Genomic DNA, 22,275 nt, shown 5'->3' with positions numbered 1-22,275 from the left:
TTAGCACATAACGTTGTGAGGACAAGCACGTAGTAAACACTCAATAAACTGTTCTTGTCTATTCTAGCTCACATATTTAGTGGCTTTGCATCTGTCCATGGTATAGGCCCTGAATATAGGACAGTCTCAGAACTGTAAAACATGCCAGGGTGCTCAGGGCTAGAGCAGAACAACTGGCCGAAAGCTGCAGCTCCTAAGCCAGGCACATCACAGAGAATAAAATGTAAAAATGTACAAGCTGTGCATCCAGAAGCTTCATCAATCAGACAGCCTGAGACTGGATTTGCGCTCCCTTCACTCTGGAATGACTTGGTGGTGTTAAGTCTGTGATGCCTTGGCCTTGGCAACCCTGTGTTTTCTTTCTTTCCTTCCTTCCTTCTTTCCTCCCTCCCTTCCTTCCTTCCTTCCTTTCTTTTTTTTTTTTTTTTTTTTGGAATCTCCCTGTGTCCCCCAGGCTGGAGTGCAGTGGCACAATCTCGGCTCACTGCAACGCCCGCCTCCCGGGTTCAAGCGATTCTCCTGCCTCAGCCTCCCGAGTAGCTGGGATTATAGGCGCATGCCATGATGGCCGGCTAATTTTTGTGTTTTTGGTAGAGATGGGGTTTCACCATGTTGGCCAGGCTAGTCTCGGCCTCCTGATCTCAGGTGATCCACCCATCTCAGCCTTCCAAAGTGCTGGGATTACAGGTGTGAGCCACCATGCCTGGCCCCCTGTCTTCCGTTCTAAGGACACGTTCTGCCTGTGCTTCAGAGAAGAGGGGTTTTCATCAGCTCCTGGATGGAATAGTGTCGGCACCAGGGAACCCCAACTAGAGACTTAGAGAAATCGGGGAAATGAAATGACCAAGCCTACTGTAGCAGGTGAGTGGGGATAGGCTGTGATTGTAAACTGTCAGCTCCTGCATTTGCCCCAAACCAGCTGGGCCAGAACCCCTGGGGTTCACCTTCCCACAGCAGCTGCCTCTACCATTTCCAGAGCCTGACCAAGGAATGCAACCCAGGATGCTGGGCTGATGGAGAAGGGCTGCTGTAGGTTGGATCTTGGCTTTGCGTGGGCCTGTCAGCACACTACAGGTCTGGGGGCCACTGAGTCCCGCCCCCTGTTGGGTGCCTCTGTATCTTAAAACTGGGCCTCTGCCTACATTTCTGTCTTGTTAACACTTCAGTTTTTCATGAGAGCAGAGCCTGTCTCAAACCTCAGTTCATTTGCCTGTTGGCCCCGAAACCCTAACTAGACCTAGCCAGTGGAAAGGGGTTGGCAGTGGTGGGAAAGATGTGAAGATACAAGGAACCAGGTGCTTTTCCTGTTAGTGCCAGCCCTGACTGATGCCGACCCCTACTCTGGAAAGGATTGTCAGTAGGTCTCTAGTCCATTGTTAAGTTCTGTGTGGAAAGGGTTCCATGATCATGATCAAACACTCTGTCACCATCTCCCCCACATGCTATGACATTCCCATAATCATATTAAGCGTTTTGAGATGAGATGTCCTGAAGTGGAGAAACTTGTTTAGTGTCATTGAATCTAGCATTTCTCAAGCATGTTGGACCAAGGAACCCTCTTTTCAGATCAGTTCTTTACATTCTTCAGAACTAGTGTTTCACAGAACCTACCTTGAAAACAAGGCCTAAACCAGGCCACAGCCACCTCGTGACAGCTATCAGCTGCTTTGACTTGTGGCTGCACTCCACCCCACATGGCAGGCATCTCCTTGGATGCTGAACCCTGCTGAAATAGAACCTGAGGTCATCTCATCACAAGCCAGCACAGCCTGACCCATCTTCCTAGCCCTAATCCCACTCAGCTTTGGCTTCCTTCCATTAGCCACCAGTTTGCCTAGGACAGCAGAAGAGAGGATTCCCCTGTGTGTTCACATCTGCCACACCACCCTCACTATTCCCACCCAGATAATGACGCCTAAAAGGTGCAGCTTGCCTGGGGGCTGGGAGCCCATTGGACAGAGATTTTCTTGCTTCTCACCTTTGAAAATGAGAATTTAATTCTTATTCCCCAAACGCCACTCACACACATTTCCCTTCTTCCCTCCTCCCAATATATTTAGTTAAATGAGTATTTAGTATTTACATTATCGTGACTATGGAAAAATTATCCACAAGTGAGTCATTTAGGATACTGTGATTACATTTTTTTTCAGGGCAACATTTTTGTTTTCCCGAGAGCTGATCATTGCTTTTTTTTTTTTTTTTTTTTTTTCCCTGTTTGCTTAGTTTTCTACATACTTATCAATAATTCAATCCCATCCTCTGTCAAAATGAAAAACTTCCCCGATATAATCAACTAGATAGGTAAACTGTTGGTGGTGATTGGTTGGTTGGCTGGTTGATTTGCAACATCCTTCCTCTAGGAACAGTTAGTCCCCTGGCTCCCATCTATTCTGGTTGCTCTGGAAGCCTCTGCATAGCCATGGTTCTGGAAATTCCTTTGCTTTCCTCTAGTGCTGAATTCCACATTGCCTAGAGGCCATGTCTGCATCTTGGTTCATTCTTTTAAGGGAGCAAAACTACAGTCGCTTCCTAACAGAAAGTCAATGAGCCCTTGCGTGTCCGAGAAATGTCATTATGCTAAGATCACAATTATAGTTTAGGTATAAAATTCTAGGTTGGAAATAATTCTTTCTCTGAATTTTGTTTTCCTTTCTATTTTTAAATAATTTTAGACTTACAGAAAAGCTGCAAAGACACTGCAGAGTTCTACGTAATGTCTTTATGCAGCTCACATAGCCATAGTACAATGATCAGAACTAGGAAAATAACTTTGGTACACTACTACTTACTAAACTCAGACTTCACATATAACCAGCGTTTCCAATAATGTCGTTTTGTTTTTCCATGATCCAATCTGGGATTCCACTTTGCTTTGGTTGCTAAGTCTTCTCAGTCTCTTCAAATCTGGGGCAGTCTTTCTTTGTCTTTCATGACTTTAACAGTTTTGAAAAAGACTGGTCAGTTATTTTTTTGGAATGTCCCTCAATTTGGATTTGTTCGATGTTTTCCTCATGATTAGACAGTTATGGGTTTGGGGCAAGAATACCACGGAGGTAATGTGCCCTTCTCAGTACATCGTGTTGGGTGCTTGATGTTGGTCAGATTTATTACTGGTGATGCTAACCTTGATCATGTGGTGAAAGTGGTTTCTGCTAGTTTCTCCATCATAAAGTTTTTTCCTTTTGCAGGTAATAAATATATTAGTGGACATACTTTGAGATTATGTAAATATCCTGTTAATCCTCAAACTTTTACCAACTAATTATAGCATTCACTGATGAATCCTGCCTGCAACAATTATTACCGTAATGTTCTAATAGTGATTTTCTTTTTTCCTCATTTCTTTTACATTTATTAATTGGAATTCTCTTGTAGGGCAGAGCTATTCCTTCTCCACTTATTTAGTCATTCAATTATTTATTTTTATTAGCACTGACTCATAGATATTTATTTTATCCTATGGGTCACTGGACAATTTTGTGGTTCAAATTGCCCTCGGAAATTAGAAGGCTTTGCTCCATTATCCTTTATTTATTTATTTATTTATTTATTTATTTATTTATTTATTGAGACAGAGTCTCGCTGTTGCCCAGGCTGGAGTGCACTGGCATGATCTCAGCTCACTGCAAGCTCCGCCTCCCAGGTTCACGCCATTCTGCCTCAGCCTCCCAAGTAGCTGGGACTACAGGCGCCCTCCACCATGCCCAGCTACTTTTTTGTATTTTTAGTAGAGACAGAGTTTCACCATGTTAGCCAGGATGGTCTCGATCTCCTGACCTTGTGATCCGCCCGCCTCGGCCTCCCAAAGTGCTGGGATTACAGCCATAAGCCACCGCACCCAGCCCTATTTATTTATTGTTTTAGAGATAGCATCTCGCTCTGTCACCCAGTTTGGAGTGCAGTGGCACCGTCACAGCTCACTGCAGCCTCGAACTCCTGAGCTCAAGCCATCCTCCTGCCTCAGCCTCCCAAGTAGCTGGGACTACATAGGTACATGATACCAGGCCTGGCTAATTATTTTATTTTTTATAGAGACAAGGTCTTGCTTTGTTGTCCAAGCTGGTCTCAAACTCCTGGCCTCAAGTGTTCCTTCTGCTTCAGCCTCCCAAAGTGCTGTGATTACCGGCGTGAGCCATGGCACCTGGCTCCATTATCCATTTTGTTTTGTTTTGAGACAGAGTCTTGTTCTGTTGCCCAGGCTGGAGTGCAATGGCATGATCTTTGCTCACTGCAACCTCCGCCTCTCGGGTTCAAGCTGATTCTCCTGCCTCAGCCTCCTGAGTAGCTGGGATTACAAGCATGTGCCACCATACCTGGCTGATTTTTGTATTTTGGGTAAAAATGGAGTTTTACCATGTTGACCTGGCTGGTCTCGAACTCCTGACCTCAGGTGATCCACCTACCTCGGCCTCCCAAAGTGCTGGAATTACAGGCGTGAGCCACCGCGCCTGGCTCTGGCACCATTATCCTTTAGATTTTAGTGTTGCTATTAAAAAGTTTAATGCCATTCTGATTCCTGATCTTTTGTATGTGACCTGCTTTTCTCTTTTATGATGTTCAGAAAGTTCACAATATTGTGCTTTTGTGTTTGTTTTTTAAAAGGTATTTTTAAAATTGTATGTAATTTTATATTTATACTGTATATTCAAGGTACACAAAATAATATTTTGCTATACTTATCTTGATGTACATAGTGAAGTGATTACTAGAGTCACGCAAATTAAGATACCCATCATCTCACATACTATAGTTTCTTTCTTTCTTATATTTCTTTCTCTTTTTTTTTTTTTTTTTTTTTTTTTGAGACAGAGTCTCACTCTGTCGCCCAGGCTGGAGTGCAGTGGCGTGAACATGGCTGGCTCACTGCAGCCTCTGCCTCCTGGGCTCAAGTGATTCTCCCACCTCAACCTCCTGAATTGCTGGGATTACAAGCACAAGCCACCATGCCCGGCTAATTTTGCTTTTTTATTTTTTGTAGAAATGGGGTCTCACTATGTTGCCCAGGCTAGTCTCAAACTCCTAGGATCAAGCGATCTGCTCCCCCTCAGCTTCCCAAAGTGCTGGAATTACAGGCATGAGCCACGGTACCTGGCCTGTTCTTGCTTTACTTCTCTGATAATTCACGCCCTCTACTTTTTCTCTTTTGTCTTTCTGGAACTGCCGTGATTCTGATGCTAAACTTTTGGACTAATTGTTTGCTTTTCCTGTGTTTTCAGTTTCTATTTTTCTTTCTTTCTTTCTTTCTTTTTTTTTTAGGTAGTGTTTTGCTCTTTCACCCAGGCTGGAGTGCAGTGGTGTGATCTCGGCTCACTGCAACCTCTGCCTTCCAGTTTCAAGCGATTCTCGTGCCTCAGCCTCCCTAGTAGCTGGGATTTCAGGCTCACACTACCAGACCCAGCTAATTTTTGTATTTTTAGTAGAGACGGGGTTTCACCATGTTGGCCAGGTTGGTCTTGAACTCCTGACCTCGTGATCTGCCCGCCTCAGCCTCCCAAAGTGCTGGGATTACAGGCGTGAGCCACCACACCTGGCCTCAGTTTTTACTTTTCATCTTTTTGTCCTACTTTATAAGAAATTTTTGTTTGTCCGTTATCTTCCAATTTTGCAGTGGATTTTTCAGTGTGGAGCCCAAGAGCACTATCTTGTTTTTGAAATATTTTTTTGGCCAGGTGCAGTGGCTCACACCTGTAATTCCAGCACTTTGGGAGGCTGAGGTGGGAGAATCACTTGAGGCCAGGAATTCAAGACCAGCCTGGGCAATACAGCGAGACCCCATCTCTAAAAAAAAAAAAAAAAAATTGTTTTTTATTTAGCTAGGTGTGGTGGTGGTGCACACCTGTAGTCCCAGCTACTCGGGAGGCTGAGGCAGGAGGATTGCTTGAGCCCAGGCATTTGAGGCTGCAGTGAGCCATGATCGTGCCACCGCACTCCAGCCTGGGTGACAGAGCAAGACCTTGTCTCAAAATAAATAAATAAATTTTTTTTCATAGCAATCTTGTTAATCATGAATGTAATATATTTTCTCACTTTTAAGGCTATTTATTGTTTAGGGGAAGTTTCTTTTGCTTCCTGCAATGGTCTCTCTTTCCTCTGAGTCAGCTTTTTCCTGTTTGTTTCTGTCTCCCTCTTTCATGTTGAAAGCTTTTTCTCAGTTTCCTGTTATCCTTTATTGTCCATTTCTGAGTAAGGCATTGAGCAGGATATTCACACTGTGCCCAGGTGTGTTAACCTGAAGGTCATTTGTGAAGGGAAATGTGTGCCTTTACAGTGGAAACATCCAGCAGTCACTGCCTCCACCAAGTGATCAAACTTCGCTTCACTGCTAGTGACCTAAGCAGAAGCTGTCTCCAGATACAATGTGACATGAAGGATAGAAACTTCAGCTCTGTCAGCTGGGTGCAGTGGCTCCCAGCACTTTGGGAGGCCGAGGCGGGCAGATCACGAGGTCAGGAAATCGAGACCATCCTTGCTAACACGGTGAAACCCCGTCTCTACTGAAAATACAAAAATTTAGCCAGGTGTGGTGGCACACGCCTGTAGTCCCAGCAACTTGGGAGGCCGAGGCAGGAGAATTGCTTGAACCCAGGAGGCGGAGGTTGCAGTGAGCAGAGATCACGCCACTGTACTCCAGCCTAGGTGACAGAGCGAGACTCTGTCTCAAAAAAAAAAAAAGAGAGAAAAAAAAAAAAAGAACTTCAGCTCTGTATCTTGCCAAAAGTGTCTGATCTGAATCTAGTCGAGCATTTAGAGCTCCATTCCAGTTTATGGGATTTACAAGAGATAGAGGGACAAGTTAAATGACAGTACAAGGAAACAATCGGACAAATCAGATGTTAGATGCTCATTCCACTAAATGGCCTGGCCTACTCAAAAAGTGAGCATTGTGGGGAAAACAAGAGGTGGGGGATATTCCAGTAAGGAGAATAAAGAGACATGAGAGCCAAATGCAATGTGTGCACATGGAAAAGACATTCTAGGGACAATGTGGGAGGCAAGAATATGGATTCAGTATGAGACAATATTAGAAACTTGTGTTAAATTTTCTTAGGTGTGTCATGGATTTAGTTATGTATGATATTGTCCTTATTCCGTGAAGATAGATATAGGAAAATATTATTATGGCTGCAGTTGATTTTCAAATGGTTCAGAAAAACAATATACGTGGCTACGCGTGGTGGCTCACGCCTATAATTCTAGCACTTTGGGAGACCAAGTCGGGTGGATCACCTGAGGTCAGGAGTTCGAGACCAGCCTGGCTAACATGGCGAAACCCTATCTCTACTAAAAATACAAAAATTAGCCGGGCGTGGTAGCACATGCCTATAATCCCAGCTACTAGGGAGGCTGAGGCAGGAGAATCACTTGAACCCGGGAGGTGCAGGTTGTGGTGACAAGAGATTGTGCCACTGCACTCCAGCCTGGGTGACAAAGTGAGACTATGTCTCAAAAAACAAAAAAAAAAAAAAAAAAGAAAAAAAGAACGGAAAACAACACACATGTATCTAAAGATAAATATGGTAAGGTGCTAACAACTGCAGAACAGAGGGAGTGGATACATTGTACTCTTTGTATGGTTTTTCTGTATGTTTATATTTTTCCATAATAAAAATGTAGGGAAAAAGGGGAAGGTAACAAAAAGCGGATAGAAAGTTGTGTGAGGCCGGGCGCGGTGGCTCAAGCCTGTAATCCCAGCACTTTGGGAGGCCGAGACGGGCGGATCACGAGGTTAGGAGATCGAGAGCATCCTGGCTAACACAGTGAAACCCCGTCTCTACTAAAAAATACAAAAAACTAGCCGGGCGAGGTGGCGGGCGCCTGTAGTCCCAGCTACTCGGGAGGCTGAGGCAGGAGAATGGCGTAAATCCGGGAGGCGGAGCTTGCAGTGAGCTGAGATCTGGCCACTGCACTCCAGCCTGGGCCACAGAGTGAGACTCCGCCTCAAAAAAAAAAAAAAAAAGAAAGTTGTGTGAGCCCTGTGTGTGTGGCCAGGACTCGTCAGTTGGTGAACCAGAAATCCCAGTGGGGACCTTCGGAGGCTGGTGCCACCAGTCTTCTCCCCAGCTGATCAGTACTCCTGGAGAGGGGCTCCCAGCCCCTGCCTGGGTTGTGTAGGCCTCACTGCCAACACATGGGAGCTGAATTCAGACTTTCACTGAATTCTTGTTTTCTTTCTTTTTTTTTTAGACAGTATCTGGCTGTCACCTAGGCTGGAGTGCAGTAGCGTGATCTCGGCTCACTGCAGCCTCCCTCCCTCCCGGGCTCAAGTGATCCTCCCCACCAAAGCCCCAGCCCCAAGTAGCTGGGACCACAGGTGCCCGCCACCACACTCAGCTAACTTTGTTTATTTTTTTTGTAGAGATGGGGTCTCACTATGTTGCCAGGCTGGTCACAAACTCCTGGGCTCAAATGATTCTCCCGTCTCAGCCTCCCAAAGTGCTGGGATTACAGGCGTGAGCCACCACGCCCAGCCTAAATTCTCTTGTTTTCATAGGTGTCTCACCCCTTCCTCAACTGGGAGAAGCTTCCTGAAGAAACCCACAGCCGTCTGCCCAGGAGCAGAGGGCAGCTGCCTGTCTAAGAAAATGGAGAAGGATTCCGAGGGTCTCTTTTCCCCCGGACTTTCTCCCAGTCCTGTTCCCAGGCCCACTTTGGCGCTCCTGACGCTGCCAGCCTGAGGTCTCCTGGGGTTTGGGGCCTTAGGGCTTGCTCATAATGGTGAGGCTGTGTCAAGCGTGGTCTCTGGAGCTGAACCTTGGAGAGATTCAGATTCTGCTGTGTAACCTGGGGCAAATTAAGCCTTTCTGTGCCTAGTCTCCAATATTAGGGTACAAATCATGCTAGCATTTTGGGGGGATTGTGAAAGTTAATATACTTTCAACCCTTAGACCAGTGACTGGCACAGAGTAAATCCCTGAGGCTACACACACACGGGCACACACACACACCAACCCCCAGCAGATGTAGGTTTCTGATTTCTCTGGTCTGTGAGGTCACTTCCCATTTTCTATAATTGTATTGCTATCTCCAGTCTGGTACTCTTTCTTCTGCTTTGTTTGCCTTTGTGGGTTTTGGCTTTTTTTTTTTTTAGTCCCTTTACTCTCTCTCTGGTGAGACATACATATACCATATACATACAGTTATATATACAGTTAAACATACATATACATTCACAGCATTAAGCCACAAGTCTCAATGACTCTCTTTTTCCTTTCTTTTTTTTCCTTTCTTCTTTTTCCTCTTTCTCTCTCCTTTCTTTCTTTCTTTTTTTGTTTTTTGTTTTTTGTTTTTTGAGACGGAGTCTCGCCCTGTTTCCAAGGATGGAGTGCAGTGGCGCAGTCTCGGCTCACCACAACCTCCGCCTCCTGGGTTCAGGCCATTCTCCTGCCTCAGCTTCCTGAATACTGGGATTACAGGCATTTGCCATTACACCCAGCTAATTTTTTAATTTTTTTAGTAGACACAGGGTTTTGCCATGTAGACCAGGCTGGTCTCGAACTCCTGACCTCAGGTGATCCACCTGCCTCGGCCTCCCAAAGTGCTGGGATATGAGCCCACTGTGTTCAGCCAGCTCCATTCCTTTCTTCCTTCCTTCCTCCCTCCCTCCCTCTCTCTTTCACTTTTTCTTTCCTTCCTTCTCTCTCCTTCCTTCCTTACTCTCTTTCCCTCTTTCTCTTTCCCTCCCTCCCTTCCTTCCTTTCCTTCCTTCCTTCCTGCCTTCCCTCCTCTCTTCTCCTCTCTTCTCCTTCTCCTTCCTAAAGATCTCCTTTAGGTAGTGTATTCCTGAACTCACAGGGCACTGAAGACCAAGCCTGGGGAGTGAATGTCCATACTTCTGAGTCCTGTCTGCAACCAGCTCCTAATGTTATCTAGAAAATGCATCAGAAGTGCCCTAAGCTGAGCCTGCTGCTTAAGTGTTCCCTGAGCTCCTTCCCAAAACCTCTGGAGTCATCACTGACTGAGGGGAGGGAAGGGCGTGGGGTGGGGCCACGCCAAAGCTTGTGTAAGAACCTTATGACCAACAGCTGTGGGGGAACAAAACAACCCTCAGGCTTCTGCCCCAACTGCACAGGGTTCTTGGTTCCTAGGGCTCATCCAATTGTCCTAGGGACCATAATCCCATCTCTAAGTGGTAGAAGGGGTACATTTGCAGATGACTTGCTTGAAGAGTTTTAAATCCTGGTTTAAAAGAACAGATTCCCTCCTCTACTAGGGTTAGGCCCACGGAATTTTGCAATCATACTTTCTCGGCCTGGGTCGTGATGCTGTCCTGCATTGGGAGAAACCTCACTCGAAGTGCAGGATACAACTGAGGAAAACGTGGCTTTTCCAATGAAAAGGTGAAGCTACCTTCCGGCTGGTTGTGCCTTGGACCTCAGCATTCTTTGAATGGCAATAAAGAGTTTGTGCTGCTTTATTTCCATTTGCCATTCCCCACCCCACCCCAGATCCATTCTCCAAACTTGTCCACCCTGTTTTACACCCTAGGAGGCCAATCTCTAATGGAGAGACTTGGCCAAAATCTGAGGGTCAGAAGAAGGAGAAGCCGGATTATTATTCCTCCCCTAGCCTAAAGGGGTGCTCCTGGGCCAGCTATAATATTTCGTTCTGTGGCTCCACAGCTGGAGGCCACCCTTCCAAGTGCCTGGAAAAGGTGGCAGCCCCCTAGCCAGGAGGTCCTGCCTGTGTGGATGATAACACCTATTTGGTCCAAATTCATAATGGCCTTAGGCAAAGCTGTGAAGGTCTCGCCCTTTCTCTTTTTGGCAGCATCAGTCCATCATTCTTTCAGGCTCTTCTCAACATTTAGCTTTGCTGCCTTACAAAGGGCTGGATAATTCATTCTCATTAAAAGGTAAATGACTATCTCTGCTGTCCTTCTAGGGATGTTTTCTTTGAAAAGCTGAAGTCCAAGGAATGAAGCACTCATTGTAGTTTCAAAGAGGAGCTGAGTGTGGGATTCAATGTCCAGTCTTCTGAAATCCTTCCTGTCTTTTCAACTTACCAGCCTTCGCTGGAGGACGGTGTATTCGAAGTGCGTGGAGAGGCTCATGCTGGGCTTTCCAATACTCAGACCGCAAGAGCTTTGGTCTAAGGAGAGGGAGAGAAGTCCTGGGATAGAAGTGTTCATTGCAGTAGAAAGGAGGCTGGGAGCTAAATGTCCAGCAGGCTCTAGAATGCTTAAGAACAGTCTTAGGCCCTGCACTTCCTTCGGCCCCCACCCCCACACTTTCCATCAGCCAAGGGACCCTCCTTCCCCCAAAACAAGTCTGGTTCTGGAGAGTTCCAAGGATGGTGGAAGGGAATGTCAAGAAGAGCCTAGGCCCTAAGAACTCTATGCTTCATTTACATTTTAACATCCATCAGTGGGACTTAATATTAATAGCTCTCCCTTATTGAAAGCTAGGCTGTAAGTTAAGGGCAGGAACTGGGTTTGTATCTCCTTCATCTGTATATCTTTTAAACATAGCTCAGTGATTTGCACATAGTAGGTACTCAAGAAACACAGGTCAAGGCCTGGCACGGTGGCTCACGCCTGTAATCCTAGCACTTTGGGAGGCCAATGCAGGAGGATCACTTGAGCCCAGGAGGTGGAGACCAACCTGAGCAAGATGGTAAGACCCCCATTTCTATTTTTTAAAAATCTTCATTAGTCAGGCATGGTGGCCCATACCTGTAGTTCCAGCTACTCAGGAGGCTGAGGAGGCCAGAGGATCCCTTGAGCCCAGGAGTTTGAGAATGCAGTGAACCATGATCACACCACTGCACTCCAACCAGGACAACAGAACAAGACCCCCAGCTCTAAAAATATAAAATACAATTAAACATAAAGAAATACAAGTTGACTAGATGAACACCGTAGCTCACTTAATTCTCACAAGAACCTTGTCAGGTACTTCCTATCATCATTTCCATTCTGCAGATGAGGTAGTTATGGCTTAAAAGGGTTAAATAATTGGCCCAAGGGTACCCTACTGGTGAGGGATAGGGCTGGTGTTCTAGTCAGTTCTGACTGACTTCAAGCCCAGACTCTAAGGCAACACACTCACCTGCATTTAGACAGTGCCAGTTTGGACAAAGAGTGGTCTTGCATCTCCCTCTCTGTAGCAATTCTCTCACAGAAGTATTTTTATAACTCTGAGAAATCTTTACATACATTTCTTTATACCCATTGTATTTTCCTTCCAGGTTAAGCCAGCATGTAACACCACATGAAATTGAAGTTCATGGAATTCAAAGACGAGGTAAAATAAAAATTTGCAAGAGATGTAGTGTGATGTTTATAATCCAGAGATTATTTATAATTAGGCTGCCTCCTTTTATTTGAAGAATTGGAAGTGCTTTTATGAGAACCAGTTTGTTTAGGTTTGCAATTTCATGCTTGGAAGAACCTGCAAAAATATCACTGTGCCCCAGAGCAAGGGGCAAGCAGGAGGAGTCGCTGTCAGCTTCTAGCTCGAGATCTAAGGCAGAATAATGCCATTTCTCAAGGAGAATTTAAAAATATTTATCATCTATAGCTACATAGCCAAGTTTCCTTGGGGGCGAATGTTTCAGAGGAGTGGAAATCAAGACAATGAAGTGAAAATAAAAGGCTTTTTTCTTTTCTAAAATTGTTTTGTGGCCAGGCATGGTGGCTTACCTCTGTAATCCCAGCACTTTGGGAGGCCAAGGCAGGAGGACCACTTGAGCCCAGCAGTTCAAAAGCAGCCTGGGCAACAAAGCAAGAACTCGTCTCTAATAAAAAAAAAATTTTTTTTCTAAGACGGAGTTTTGTTCTTGTTGCCCAGGCTGGAGTGCAATGGTGCTATCTCAGCTCACCACAACCTCCACCTCCCAGGTTCAAGCAATTTTTCTACCTCAGCCTCCTGAGTAGCTGGGATTACAGGCATGCACCACCATGCCCAGCTAATTTTTTTTTTTTTTTATTAGTAGAGATGGGGTGTCTTCATGTTGGTCAGGCTGGTCTCGAACTCCTGACCTCAGGTGATACTCCCACCTAGGCCTCCCAAAGTGCGGGGATTACATGCGTGAGCCACCATGCCTGGCCTTCTAATAAAATTTTTTTTAAAAATAGCCAGACATGGGGGATGTGCCTGTAGTCCCAGCCAGTCAGAAGGCTGACATGGGAGGATCACTGGTGCCCAGGAAGTTGAGGCTGCAATGAGCCATGATTGTGCCACTGCACTCCAGCCTGGGTGACAGAGTGAGAACCTGTCTCTAAAAGTAAATAAATACATAGATAAACAAATAATTGTTTTGTTTTTCCTGAGCCGCTGCTATTATGAGTCATGCGGGAAAGAAACTCCGGGTCACGCTTCACACACTGTGGAAGACTTTCCTTAGTGAGTTCAGGAACAGTCACAGGTGCTTATACTCTTGCCCATGGGGAGGGCCGCAAGTCATGTGCAACTGTGCTCATCATTCCTAACTAAGCGCCCTCCAAAAACCACCTTGAGATTTCCCTTGCTCACTAGGATGCCTTCGAGCTGAGTACCCGTCCTTCACCCATGCCATCTGACTGATCCTAGGTGGGACTGAAAACTCAGAGTCAGGACGATGGGCCTGTGGAGAAAATATTATTAAAAGTAAACCTCTGCCAACCCAGGAAATCTCCTCACAAAGGGAGCAGAGAAAGAAAATTGTTTTGTTAGTGACTAAGCATTCAACTAAAATGCAATGCACATCCCACACAATCCCCTAAGAGACTACAAAGACAGAGACCTCGCCCTTTTATAGAGTCACCCAGAGGTGGCCTATTCCACACAGTTTCTCAAGGTAGACAATAGCTAGTCAGTCTTCAAGTAAGAGGACTTGACAGCCCCATTTGTTGCACAGAGTTCACCACGGGTTCACCTTGTAATTGAGGTCACCATCTATGTTAGGTAATTGGCCTTATCCAAAGGAAAAACAAACTTCTCATAGCTTTAGGACAGCAGGTAGTTTTGCAACTTAGAGCGAGCCACCTGCCAGGTCAGGTTCCTACCCTCCCATTGAAACTCTTGACTACATTTCAAAGGGTAGCCTCCTTGGTCCTTGAAAAAGGTATTTCTAAGTCCTAAAGCTGCCAAGAGGCTTATTTAGCTTCTTAAATTTATTATTTATTATTGTTTTAAAGCACAAGGCCTCTGTTGCTGCCCAGGCTGGAGTGCAGTGATGTAATCATGGCTCACTGTAACTTTGAACTCCTGGTCTCAAGCAATCCTCCCACCTCAGCCTCCAAAAGTACTGGGGATAACAAGCGCAAACCACCTCACGTGGTCCTTATTTACCTTTTTAAAAGATTTACATACATCTCAAAGAGACAGAGGAAAAAACTTAAAATTTGAAGTTTCCTAAAGTAAAATCTCTAAGAAACGGGATCCCACAGTGGATCAGGCACAGTGCATCAGGCGCAGTGACTCAGGTGCAGTGTATCAGGTGCAGTGGCTCAGGCGCAATGGCTCAGGCGCAGTGACTCAGGCGCAGTGTATCAGGCGCAGTGGCTCAGGCGCAGTGTATCAGGCGCAGTGGCTCAGGCACAGTGACTCAGGCACAGTGGCTCAGGCGCAGTGGCTCAGGCGCAGTGGCTTATGCCTGTTATCCCCACACTTTGGGAGGCCAGGGCAGGTGGATCAGTTGAGGCCAAGAGTCTGAGACTAGCCTGGTCAACATGGCAAAACCCTGTCTCTACAAAAAATTAAAAATGAGCTGAGTGGGGTGGCTACTCCACATAGTCTCAGCTACTCCAGAGGCTGAGGTGGGAGGATCGTTTGAGTCCAGGAGGTGAACGCTGCAGTGAGCCGAGATCGCACCACTGCATTCCAGCCTGAGTGACAGAGAGAGACCCTGTCTCAAAAAAAATTAAAAATTAAAAATTTTTTTTAAAAATTGTATTTGTTCTTATACGCCCAAGAGGCAGCAGCAAAAGTCAGCATCTCCACCACTCTATCAGGTCTTGCCCATGTTGACCCAGGTGCTGGGACAGGAGGCACACACTGAACTTACTGCTCCCGTTTGACTTCTCATCTGGTTCCAGGTCTCCACTTTCCACCCCTTTTCCTCCATAGACTAAAAGCTAGGTTGTTCTGGGTGTAACATGTATCTAGAAAGAGCGTGTCTGGCTTCTTCTTGTTTTTTTTTTTGAGACAGAATCTCACTCTGTCTGTCCCCCAGACTGGAGTGCAGTGGCGTGATCTCGGCTCACTGTAAGCTCCGCCTCCTGGGTTCATGCCATTCTCCTGCCTCAGCCTCCCGAGTAGCTGGGACTACAGACACCCACCACCACGTCCAGCTAATTTTTTTTTTTTCTCTTATTTTCAGTAGAGATGTGGTTTCATCATGTTAGCCAGGATGGTCTCAATTTCCTGACCTCGTGATCTGCCCGCCTCGGCCTCCCAAAGTTCTGAGATTACAAGCATGAGCCTGGCCAAAAAAAATTTTTTTTAATGCATGCTGTCTTTAAACAAAATAAAAGGAAATCCTCGAGTGGTAGAAACAGAAGAAAGAAACCACAGCCAAAGTAGTATAAGCTGGAAACCTAGAGCCCACGGAAATTGTAGAGGAGCCAAATTTAGGCTCTAGAGACTGGGCGGAAATTAAAACACCTGTGTGAGAAGAGGACATGTGGCCTTAGGCTGGTCAGGCTGGTCTCAATCTTCTGACCTCGTGATCCGCCTGCCTGGGTCTCCCAAAGTGCTGGGATCACAGGTGTGAGCCACCACACCCAGCTAGAAAATGTTAATCTGAGCTCAGCAAAAAAGAAGAGCATCAGAGAGATGACCCCTCCTTAAAAGAGGGTTAAAAACATTCCGCCCACCGGCCTGGCGCAGTGGCTCATGCCTGTAATCCCAGCACTTTGGGAAGCCGAGATGGGCGGATCATGAAGTCAGGAGATCTAGACCATCCTGGCTAACACAGTGAAACCCCGTTTCTACTAAAAATACAAAAAAAAAAAAAAAAAAAAAAAAAAAAAAAAAAATTAGCCGCGCGTCTCGGCGGGCACCTGCAGTCCCAGTTACTCTGGAGGCTGAGGCAGAACGCCGTGAGTCCGGGAGGCGGAGCTTGCAGTGAGCCGAGATCACACTATGGCACTCCAGCCTGGGCTACAGAGAGAGACTCCGCCTCAAAAATAAAATAAAATAAAAATAAAAATAAAATAAATAAATAAAATGCTGCCCACCAGCTCAGGGAAGTTTGAGGAGGCAAGTTGTCTGTCTTAGAACATAAAGGCAAGGAAAAAAAAAGTCACCTGTCACATATGGAATCCCTAGGGCCCGTGCATTGAATGGTTGCACAGTTCAGATATATACTACCTCTGAGGTCCAGGAGCCCCAGGTAGAGAAACTGACATAATATTTGGTCTAAAATAATTGAAATCCCCAGGATCCTACTAGATACCACTCTGTGGAAATGTTGTTACAGACCAGGGCACATGGGAGTCACACAGGAAAAACGACTCCTACTGAAGATGAGCTCACGATCAAAAATGACAAATCATGCGAGGAAATGAGCCTCCATGAGTGACAGCCAACACATACATCTGGCAGGGTAGTTGGGAGTGCAGATAATGGAACACTCTAAAAGCGGCTATAACCAAATGTGTACCTACCCTTCAAAAGCTGAACCCAGCAGTTCCAGCCCGACCCATCCTGGTTCTTCAGCACTCACCTTCTCAAGTTCATGGCATTCCAGTCCTTCCGTCACGCGGACTCAAAGTCTTGAGCCCTCTTCAAATTCTTCCTCTCTCAACTGTTTTTCTTAATAATAGCTCTCAGTTTTCTCATCTCTCTTCCACTCCCTCCTTTGCTGTGATGGTCATCCAGCTGATTTCCTGCCTTCCCAGCTCCAGGGTTCCCTTTTCTCTGTTTCACCCCCACACTGCCACAAAATTATCCTCCTAAATGGCAAGTCCCATGATTTTTCTTCCTTGACCCAAACCCCTGATTATTGAAATTCAAACAACCCTGCCCAAATTGGACCCATTCCATGTTTTGTTTTCTATCATGATGTCACCCTCACCCACCCCTCAACCCAAGCCTCTGTTGCAAGTACACTTGCTTGCTTATCTTTCTTACACCCCCGTTCATGCTTCCAAGCAGTCTCTTCCCTCTTATTAGAAGGCTCTCCCCATCATGTCTGCTGGCTGAAAGCCTACCTAGCTTCAACCTTCTAGAAGCATGATGTTGTAGAAAAATGCAGCATTAGCACGAAACAGGTCTGATTTCAAATTCCAGATGTTACTTTATAATTCTGTGCCTCAAGCAACAAGAGGTCACAACCTGTCTGAGCCTCAGTTTGTAGTTTTATAAAATGGGAATAATATTTTGCAGAGTTGTGAGAATTAGAGACAGTCTATGTAAAACGCCAAGACCACAGAGCTTGGTCCAAGTAAGTGCTCGAAAAACAGTTGCTGAACTGAGTCTCTCTCCTCACATTTTTATGGGAGTTATGTCTTTACTGTCTCACCTTCCATGAGGCCTGAGGCCTTATCTCATTCATCTTTGCATCCCTACTGTCTAACACAGTGTCTTGAAACATGTCAATTGACAAGTACTGGAAATAACAGGCATGCCTAACCTGGTGTTAGAAGAGGGTCCTGACGGATCTCAGGTTTTAGAAGGGTACTGATGGCCAATTTATACTGCATGACTCCAGAGAGAGAGAGAACCGATCCAGGATAAGGAGGAATATCTAACATTCAGAGCTGTTTAACATGAGAACAGGTGCTAAATATAAGCCGCTTGCCATTAAAAAAACTCAGATTACAGAAAGTGTTTTGGGGTTGGATGAGGGATACAACCACCGCATCAGTGATTCTTAACTTTTGGGAGTCACAGATGTCTTTGAAAATCTGGTAAAAAGTTCTGGATCTCCTTCCCCAGAAAAATGGCCCAGGGTGTAACATTTTACAGATAATTTCAGGAGCTTCATGGATGCTAGGTAGTGATCACCTGATGAACCTTCTAGGATGCTATGGTCAACCTCCGTTTTCCCTATCAATCATGAGACAGAAGGCATTCATCACTCTCATCTGTATCTTCAGAATTCACAACTCCCACCTAAAGCACATGATTCATATTGGAAAGCTCAGTACTTTTGCCACAAACTAAATGCTCTAAAAAAATTTTTTTTGGTTAAATGAATAAATAAAATATTTTATTGATCTGATCTTTAAGGAAAGATATGTGCTACAAGGAGAAAAGAGAAGGAAAAAAAAAAAGAAACTGAGTTTTTGAAAAAGATCAACACAAGATGCCATAAAATCAGGAGAGGCTAATTAGCATCAGAAAAAAAAAAAAAAGAGGATAAATTTTGGATGGCGTGAACTTCCAGCCTCTTGCCCAGGGCTGAGCGTCCCAGGGCAGGGAATGTCTAACCTGCAGACCCCTGCTGTTGTGTGGTCCCTGCCTAGCTTGCCTTCCGAGTGACAATGGCACGTCCCCAGGGGCCACTGGGAAAAATCACTCATAAGGATCCGTGATCCATTGTGACATGTCCAGATGATATTTGAATTTGATTTTTTTTTTTTTCTCTTTTTGGAGACACAGCCTCTCTTTGTCACCCACGCTGGAGTGCAGTGGCACAATCTTGGCTCACTGCAACCTTCACTTCCTGGGTTCAAGTGATTCTTCTGCCTCAACCTCCTGAGTAGCTGGGACTGCAGGCATGCACCACCATGCCTGGCTAATTTTTGTATTTTCAGTAGAGATGGGGTTTCACCATGTTGGCCAGGCTGGTCTTGAACTCTTGGCCTCAAGTGATCTGCCTGCCTCAGCCACCCAAAGTGCTGGGATTACAGGCATGAGCCACTGCATCTGGCCTCAAATTTGATTTTAAAACCTCTTTCCCTATTTGATAATTTAGGTTTCTATTATTATGCAACCAGTGGCTACTCTATCATGATATATTGCTTCAATCACGCTTGGTAACGAGCTATTAAATGAAGTAGGTTGAGATTTTTCTTAGAGTATTATTATTATTATTATTATTGAGACAGGGTCTCACTTTGTTGCCCAGACTGAAGTGCAGCGGCGCAATCTCAGCTCACTGCAACCTCTACCCGCCGGGCTTAAGCAATTTTTCTGCCTCAGCCTCCCAAGTAGGTGGGACTACAGGCACACGCCACCAGGCCCGGCCAATTTTTTGATTATTAGTAGAAATGGGGTCTTGTGATGTTGCTCTCCAACTCCTGGGCTCAAGGGATTCTCCCACTGTGGTCTCCCAAAGTGCTGGGATTACAGGAGTGAGCCACCGGGCCAAGCCAGCATTTCTTGTTTGATAGACTGAGCGTAAGTTTCTCAAGGATCAGCTGGTTCTTCTAGTTTGTATGAGCAAAGATATGCTGCTCTGTCTGGATCAAGATCTCTTGCTGTCTCCACGGTCAGCCCCGCCGGCTCTCTCCTGGAGACACAGGCATCTGCGAGATTTCAGGAGGCTCCGCAGGCTCTGCAGGGCCTCGGGCAGCCCCTCCCCAGTGAGGGCACTGCAGCCCCGGAGCTCCCAACAGCGGTCCTGGAATCTCTCTAGACTCAGCCTGTTTCTGATCTTAAGCAGCGGAAGTGCATCAGGTGCCTCCTGCTTGTTGGCCAGCACCAAGAAGGGGACGCCAGCCATGTTGGGGTCACTCAGGACTTCTGTGAGCTCAGCCGCTGACTCAGGTAAGCGGGCTTCATCTGTGCTGTCCAGGACGTACACGAGGGTATCTGTGCCTTCCAGATAGTCCTTCCAGCTGGCCCTAAGCGGGGCCTGCCCCCCAACGTCCCAGAGAGTCAGTGACACGTGCCCAGGAGCTTCCAGAGGCTCCACGTTGAAACCAACAGTGGGCAGGGTCTCCACCAGCTGGTGGCCCTTCAGCTTGTAAAGGAGCGTGGTCTTGCCCGCCGAGTCCAGGCCCATCATCACCACCTGGGCTTCTGCCTTGTGACCTCTGGAATTCACAGAACCCATAGTGACCACTGCTGAATCCTAGGGGAGAAAGGCCAGGGGCGAACATCAGTTACTGTCTTCTGAAGGAAGACAAATCCATCCTGGTACCGTGGCTCACACCTATAATGCCAGCACTGTGGGAGGCCAAAGCAGGAGGATCACTTGAGCCCAGGAGTTTGAGACTAGCCGAGGCAACAAAGCAAGAACCCACTTTCTCTACAAAAATTGAAATTAAAAATGGAGCACAAATCTGTGCAGGCAAACAACAGAAGAGCTTTTCCAAAATAGGAAAAGTCTTTACAGGGTCAGATTTTAAACAGATGCCTGGGCATCGAAGGAAGTGAGGGTGTGTGAGTCACAATCAGCTAACCTGTCTCTGGGTCAGATAAGAGTGGTCCCTGGGCAGAGAAGATCAGGGGCCTCCTGGAAGACATGGAATGTTGACTCACATTCCTGAGGAGTTAAAGCAAAGAGGCAAAATGAAGTTCCAGTCGGACAGACCTGGTTCAGTAGAAATTACAGGACGATGTCATCCATTCTTGCTGGTCTGTGGCTTCTAACCTGTTCTCCTCCTATAAGCCTAAATGCTGAAATGGAAGCTAAGTTGGGTTCCATGCACAGAGTGAGGACGATGGTTCAGCTCACAGTGACCTCTCTTTAGAGCTTCCCAAGGACCACTGCTGTATCTTGGAAACACAGTGAGGTGTCACTTAATGACAGGGACACATTCTGAGAAATGCTTCATTAGGCAATTTCATTGTTTTACAAAATCATAGATTGTAATGACACAAACGTGGATGGCCTAGTCTACTCCACGCCTAGGCTATATGGTATGGCCCGTTGCTCCTGGGCTACACACCGGTACAGCATTCCTGTAATGGGTGCTGCAGGCTATTGTAACACAGTGCTAAGTATTCCTGTATCTAAACATAAAAAAGGTAGTGATTGCGCCACAACGCTAAGCTGAAAAATAAGAATTTTTCAGCTCCGTTATAATCTTATGGGACCACCGTTGTACACATGATCTGTCGTTGACTGAAATGTCTTCATGCCGTGCCTGACTGGGGCTATTTATAAATACTGTTTACTGGGGGCAAATTTATGAGTCAGAGCAAAGTAGTTTCCTCCACTCTCTTACCAAGGTCAATGACTTCTACGACACTCCACATGTGCTTTATTGTTTGTTTTTGGTTTTTTTTTTTTTGAGACAGGGTCTCACTCTGTCGCCCAGGCTGGATTGCAGTGGCATGATCACAGTTCACTGCAGCCTCGACTTCCCAGGCTCAAACCATCCTCCCACCTCAGCCTCCCCAGTAGCTGGGACTATAGGCATACACCATCACACATTTGTGTTGTTGTTATTGTTTTGAGACAGGGTCTCTCTCTGTCACCCAGGCTGGGGTGCAGTGGCGCAATCATGGCTCATCACAACCTCTGCCTCCCTGCAACCTCTGCTTCCTAGGTTTGAGGGATTCTCCTGCCTCAGCCTCCCGAGTACCTGGGATTACAGCTACTACTACCACCCAGCTAATTTTTGTATTTATATTAGAGATGAGGTTTCACCATGTTGGCCAGGCTGGTATTGAACTCCTGACCTCAAATTATCCACCCGCCTCGGCCTCCCAAAGTCCTGGGATTACCCGTGTGAGCCACCGCGCCTGGTCACATATGTTTTTAAAGGATCCCAAATTTTAAGACATATGACCTGTTCCCAACTTAGGCGATGCCTGGGTGGAACAGAGAAGGGACATCTCAACTTCCGGGGTGGGGGTGGGGGGATATCAGCTGCCCCTGGAGGAGTAGAAAAGTAAAAAGTTAAAATTACCTCTGCGATACTATTAGACTGCGGCTGTGAGATCCTCCGTGGCTCTCCTCCCCTATGGAGTTGTTTTCTGCTGGCCGGGCATGTCCCAAGAGCGACATGGGAAGGAAGCAGAGCAGCCGTTGCTGCTTCTCCTTTTTCTGCTTCCTTTTCCCAGGTGGCTTCGGGGCGGGGCTGGTGTCGCGGCCCCTCCTTCAGCCCTAGGGCGCCTCAGAGCAGTCAAACTGCTGGGCTCGCCGCAGAGAGGTCCCCAGCTCTACAGGTCCTGGCAGAGCAAGGCCCAGTGACAGCTCCATTTTCTAGCAACTCAAGACTTGGTGCCTGAAGGAGGGAGCACGAGCTCAGAGCTGTGTCCAGGCGCAGCCGCCTTCTCTCTTCCCTCAGAATCCTCTGAGCTCCTCGCGGAGAATTCTGACCTCTTCCTTTCAGCGCATGCCTCGAGGTTTTTCTGGTGCCTAGAGATTCTCTGATTTGCTTGGAATCACACATGGTTTGTTGTTGTTGTTGTTGTTGTTTTGTTTTCTATTCGAGACAGAGTCTTGTTT

General features: G+C 46.3%; 1 protein-coding gene across 1 annotated transcript; it reads right to left on the bottom strand.

Annotated features, from left to right (window-relative positions):
* Window positions 1–18,477: 18,477 nt before the first annotated feature.
* On the bottom strand, window positions 18,478–21,835 carry ARL11 (ARF like GTPase 11). Its single transcript, XM_007960414.3, has 2 exons — window positions 21,734–21,835; window positions 18,478–19,947 (listed from the first exon to the last, which is right to left on the bottom strand). Exon 2 carries the CDS (start codon window positions 19,927–19,929, stop codon window positions 19,339–19,341), a length of 591 nt encoding a protein of 196 aa, XP_007958605.1. The 5' UTR covers window positions 19,930–19,947; window positions 21,734–21,835; the 3' UTR covers window positions 18,478–19,338.
* Window positions 21,836–22,275: the final 440 nt, after the last annotated feature.

The sequence above is a fragment of the Chlorocebus sabaeus genome, chromosome 3 (assembly GCF_047675955.1).
Source record: "Chlorocebus sabaeus isolate Y175 chromosome 3, mChlSab1.0.hap1, whole genome shotgun sequence".
NCBI lineage: Eukaryota > Metazoa > Chordata > Mammalia > Primates > Cercopithecidae > Chlorocebus > Chlorocebus sabaeus.
This window is presented reverse-complemented; position numbering and strand designations above follow the sequence as displayed.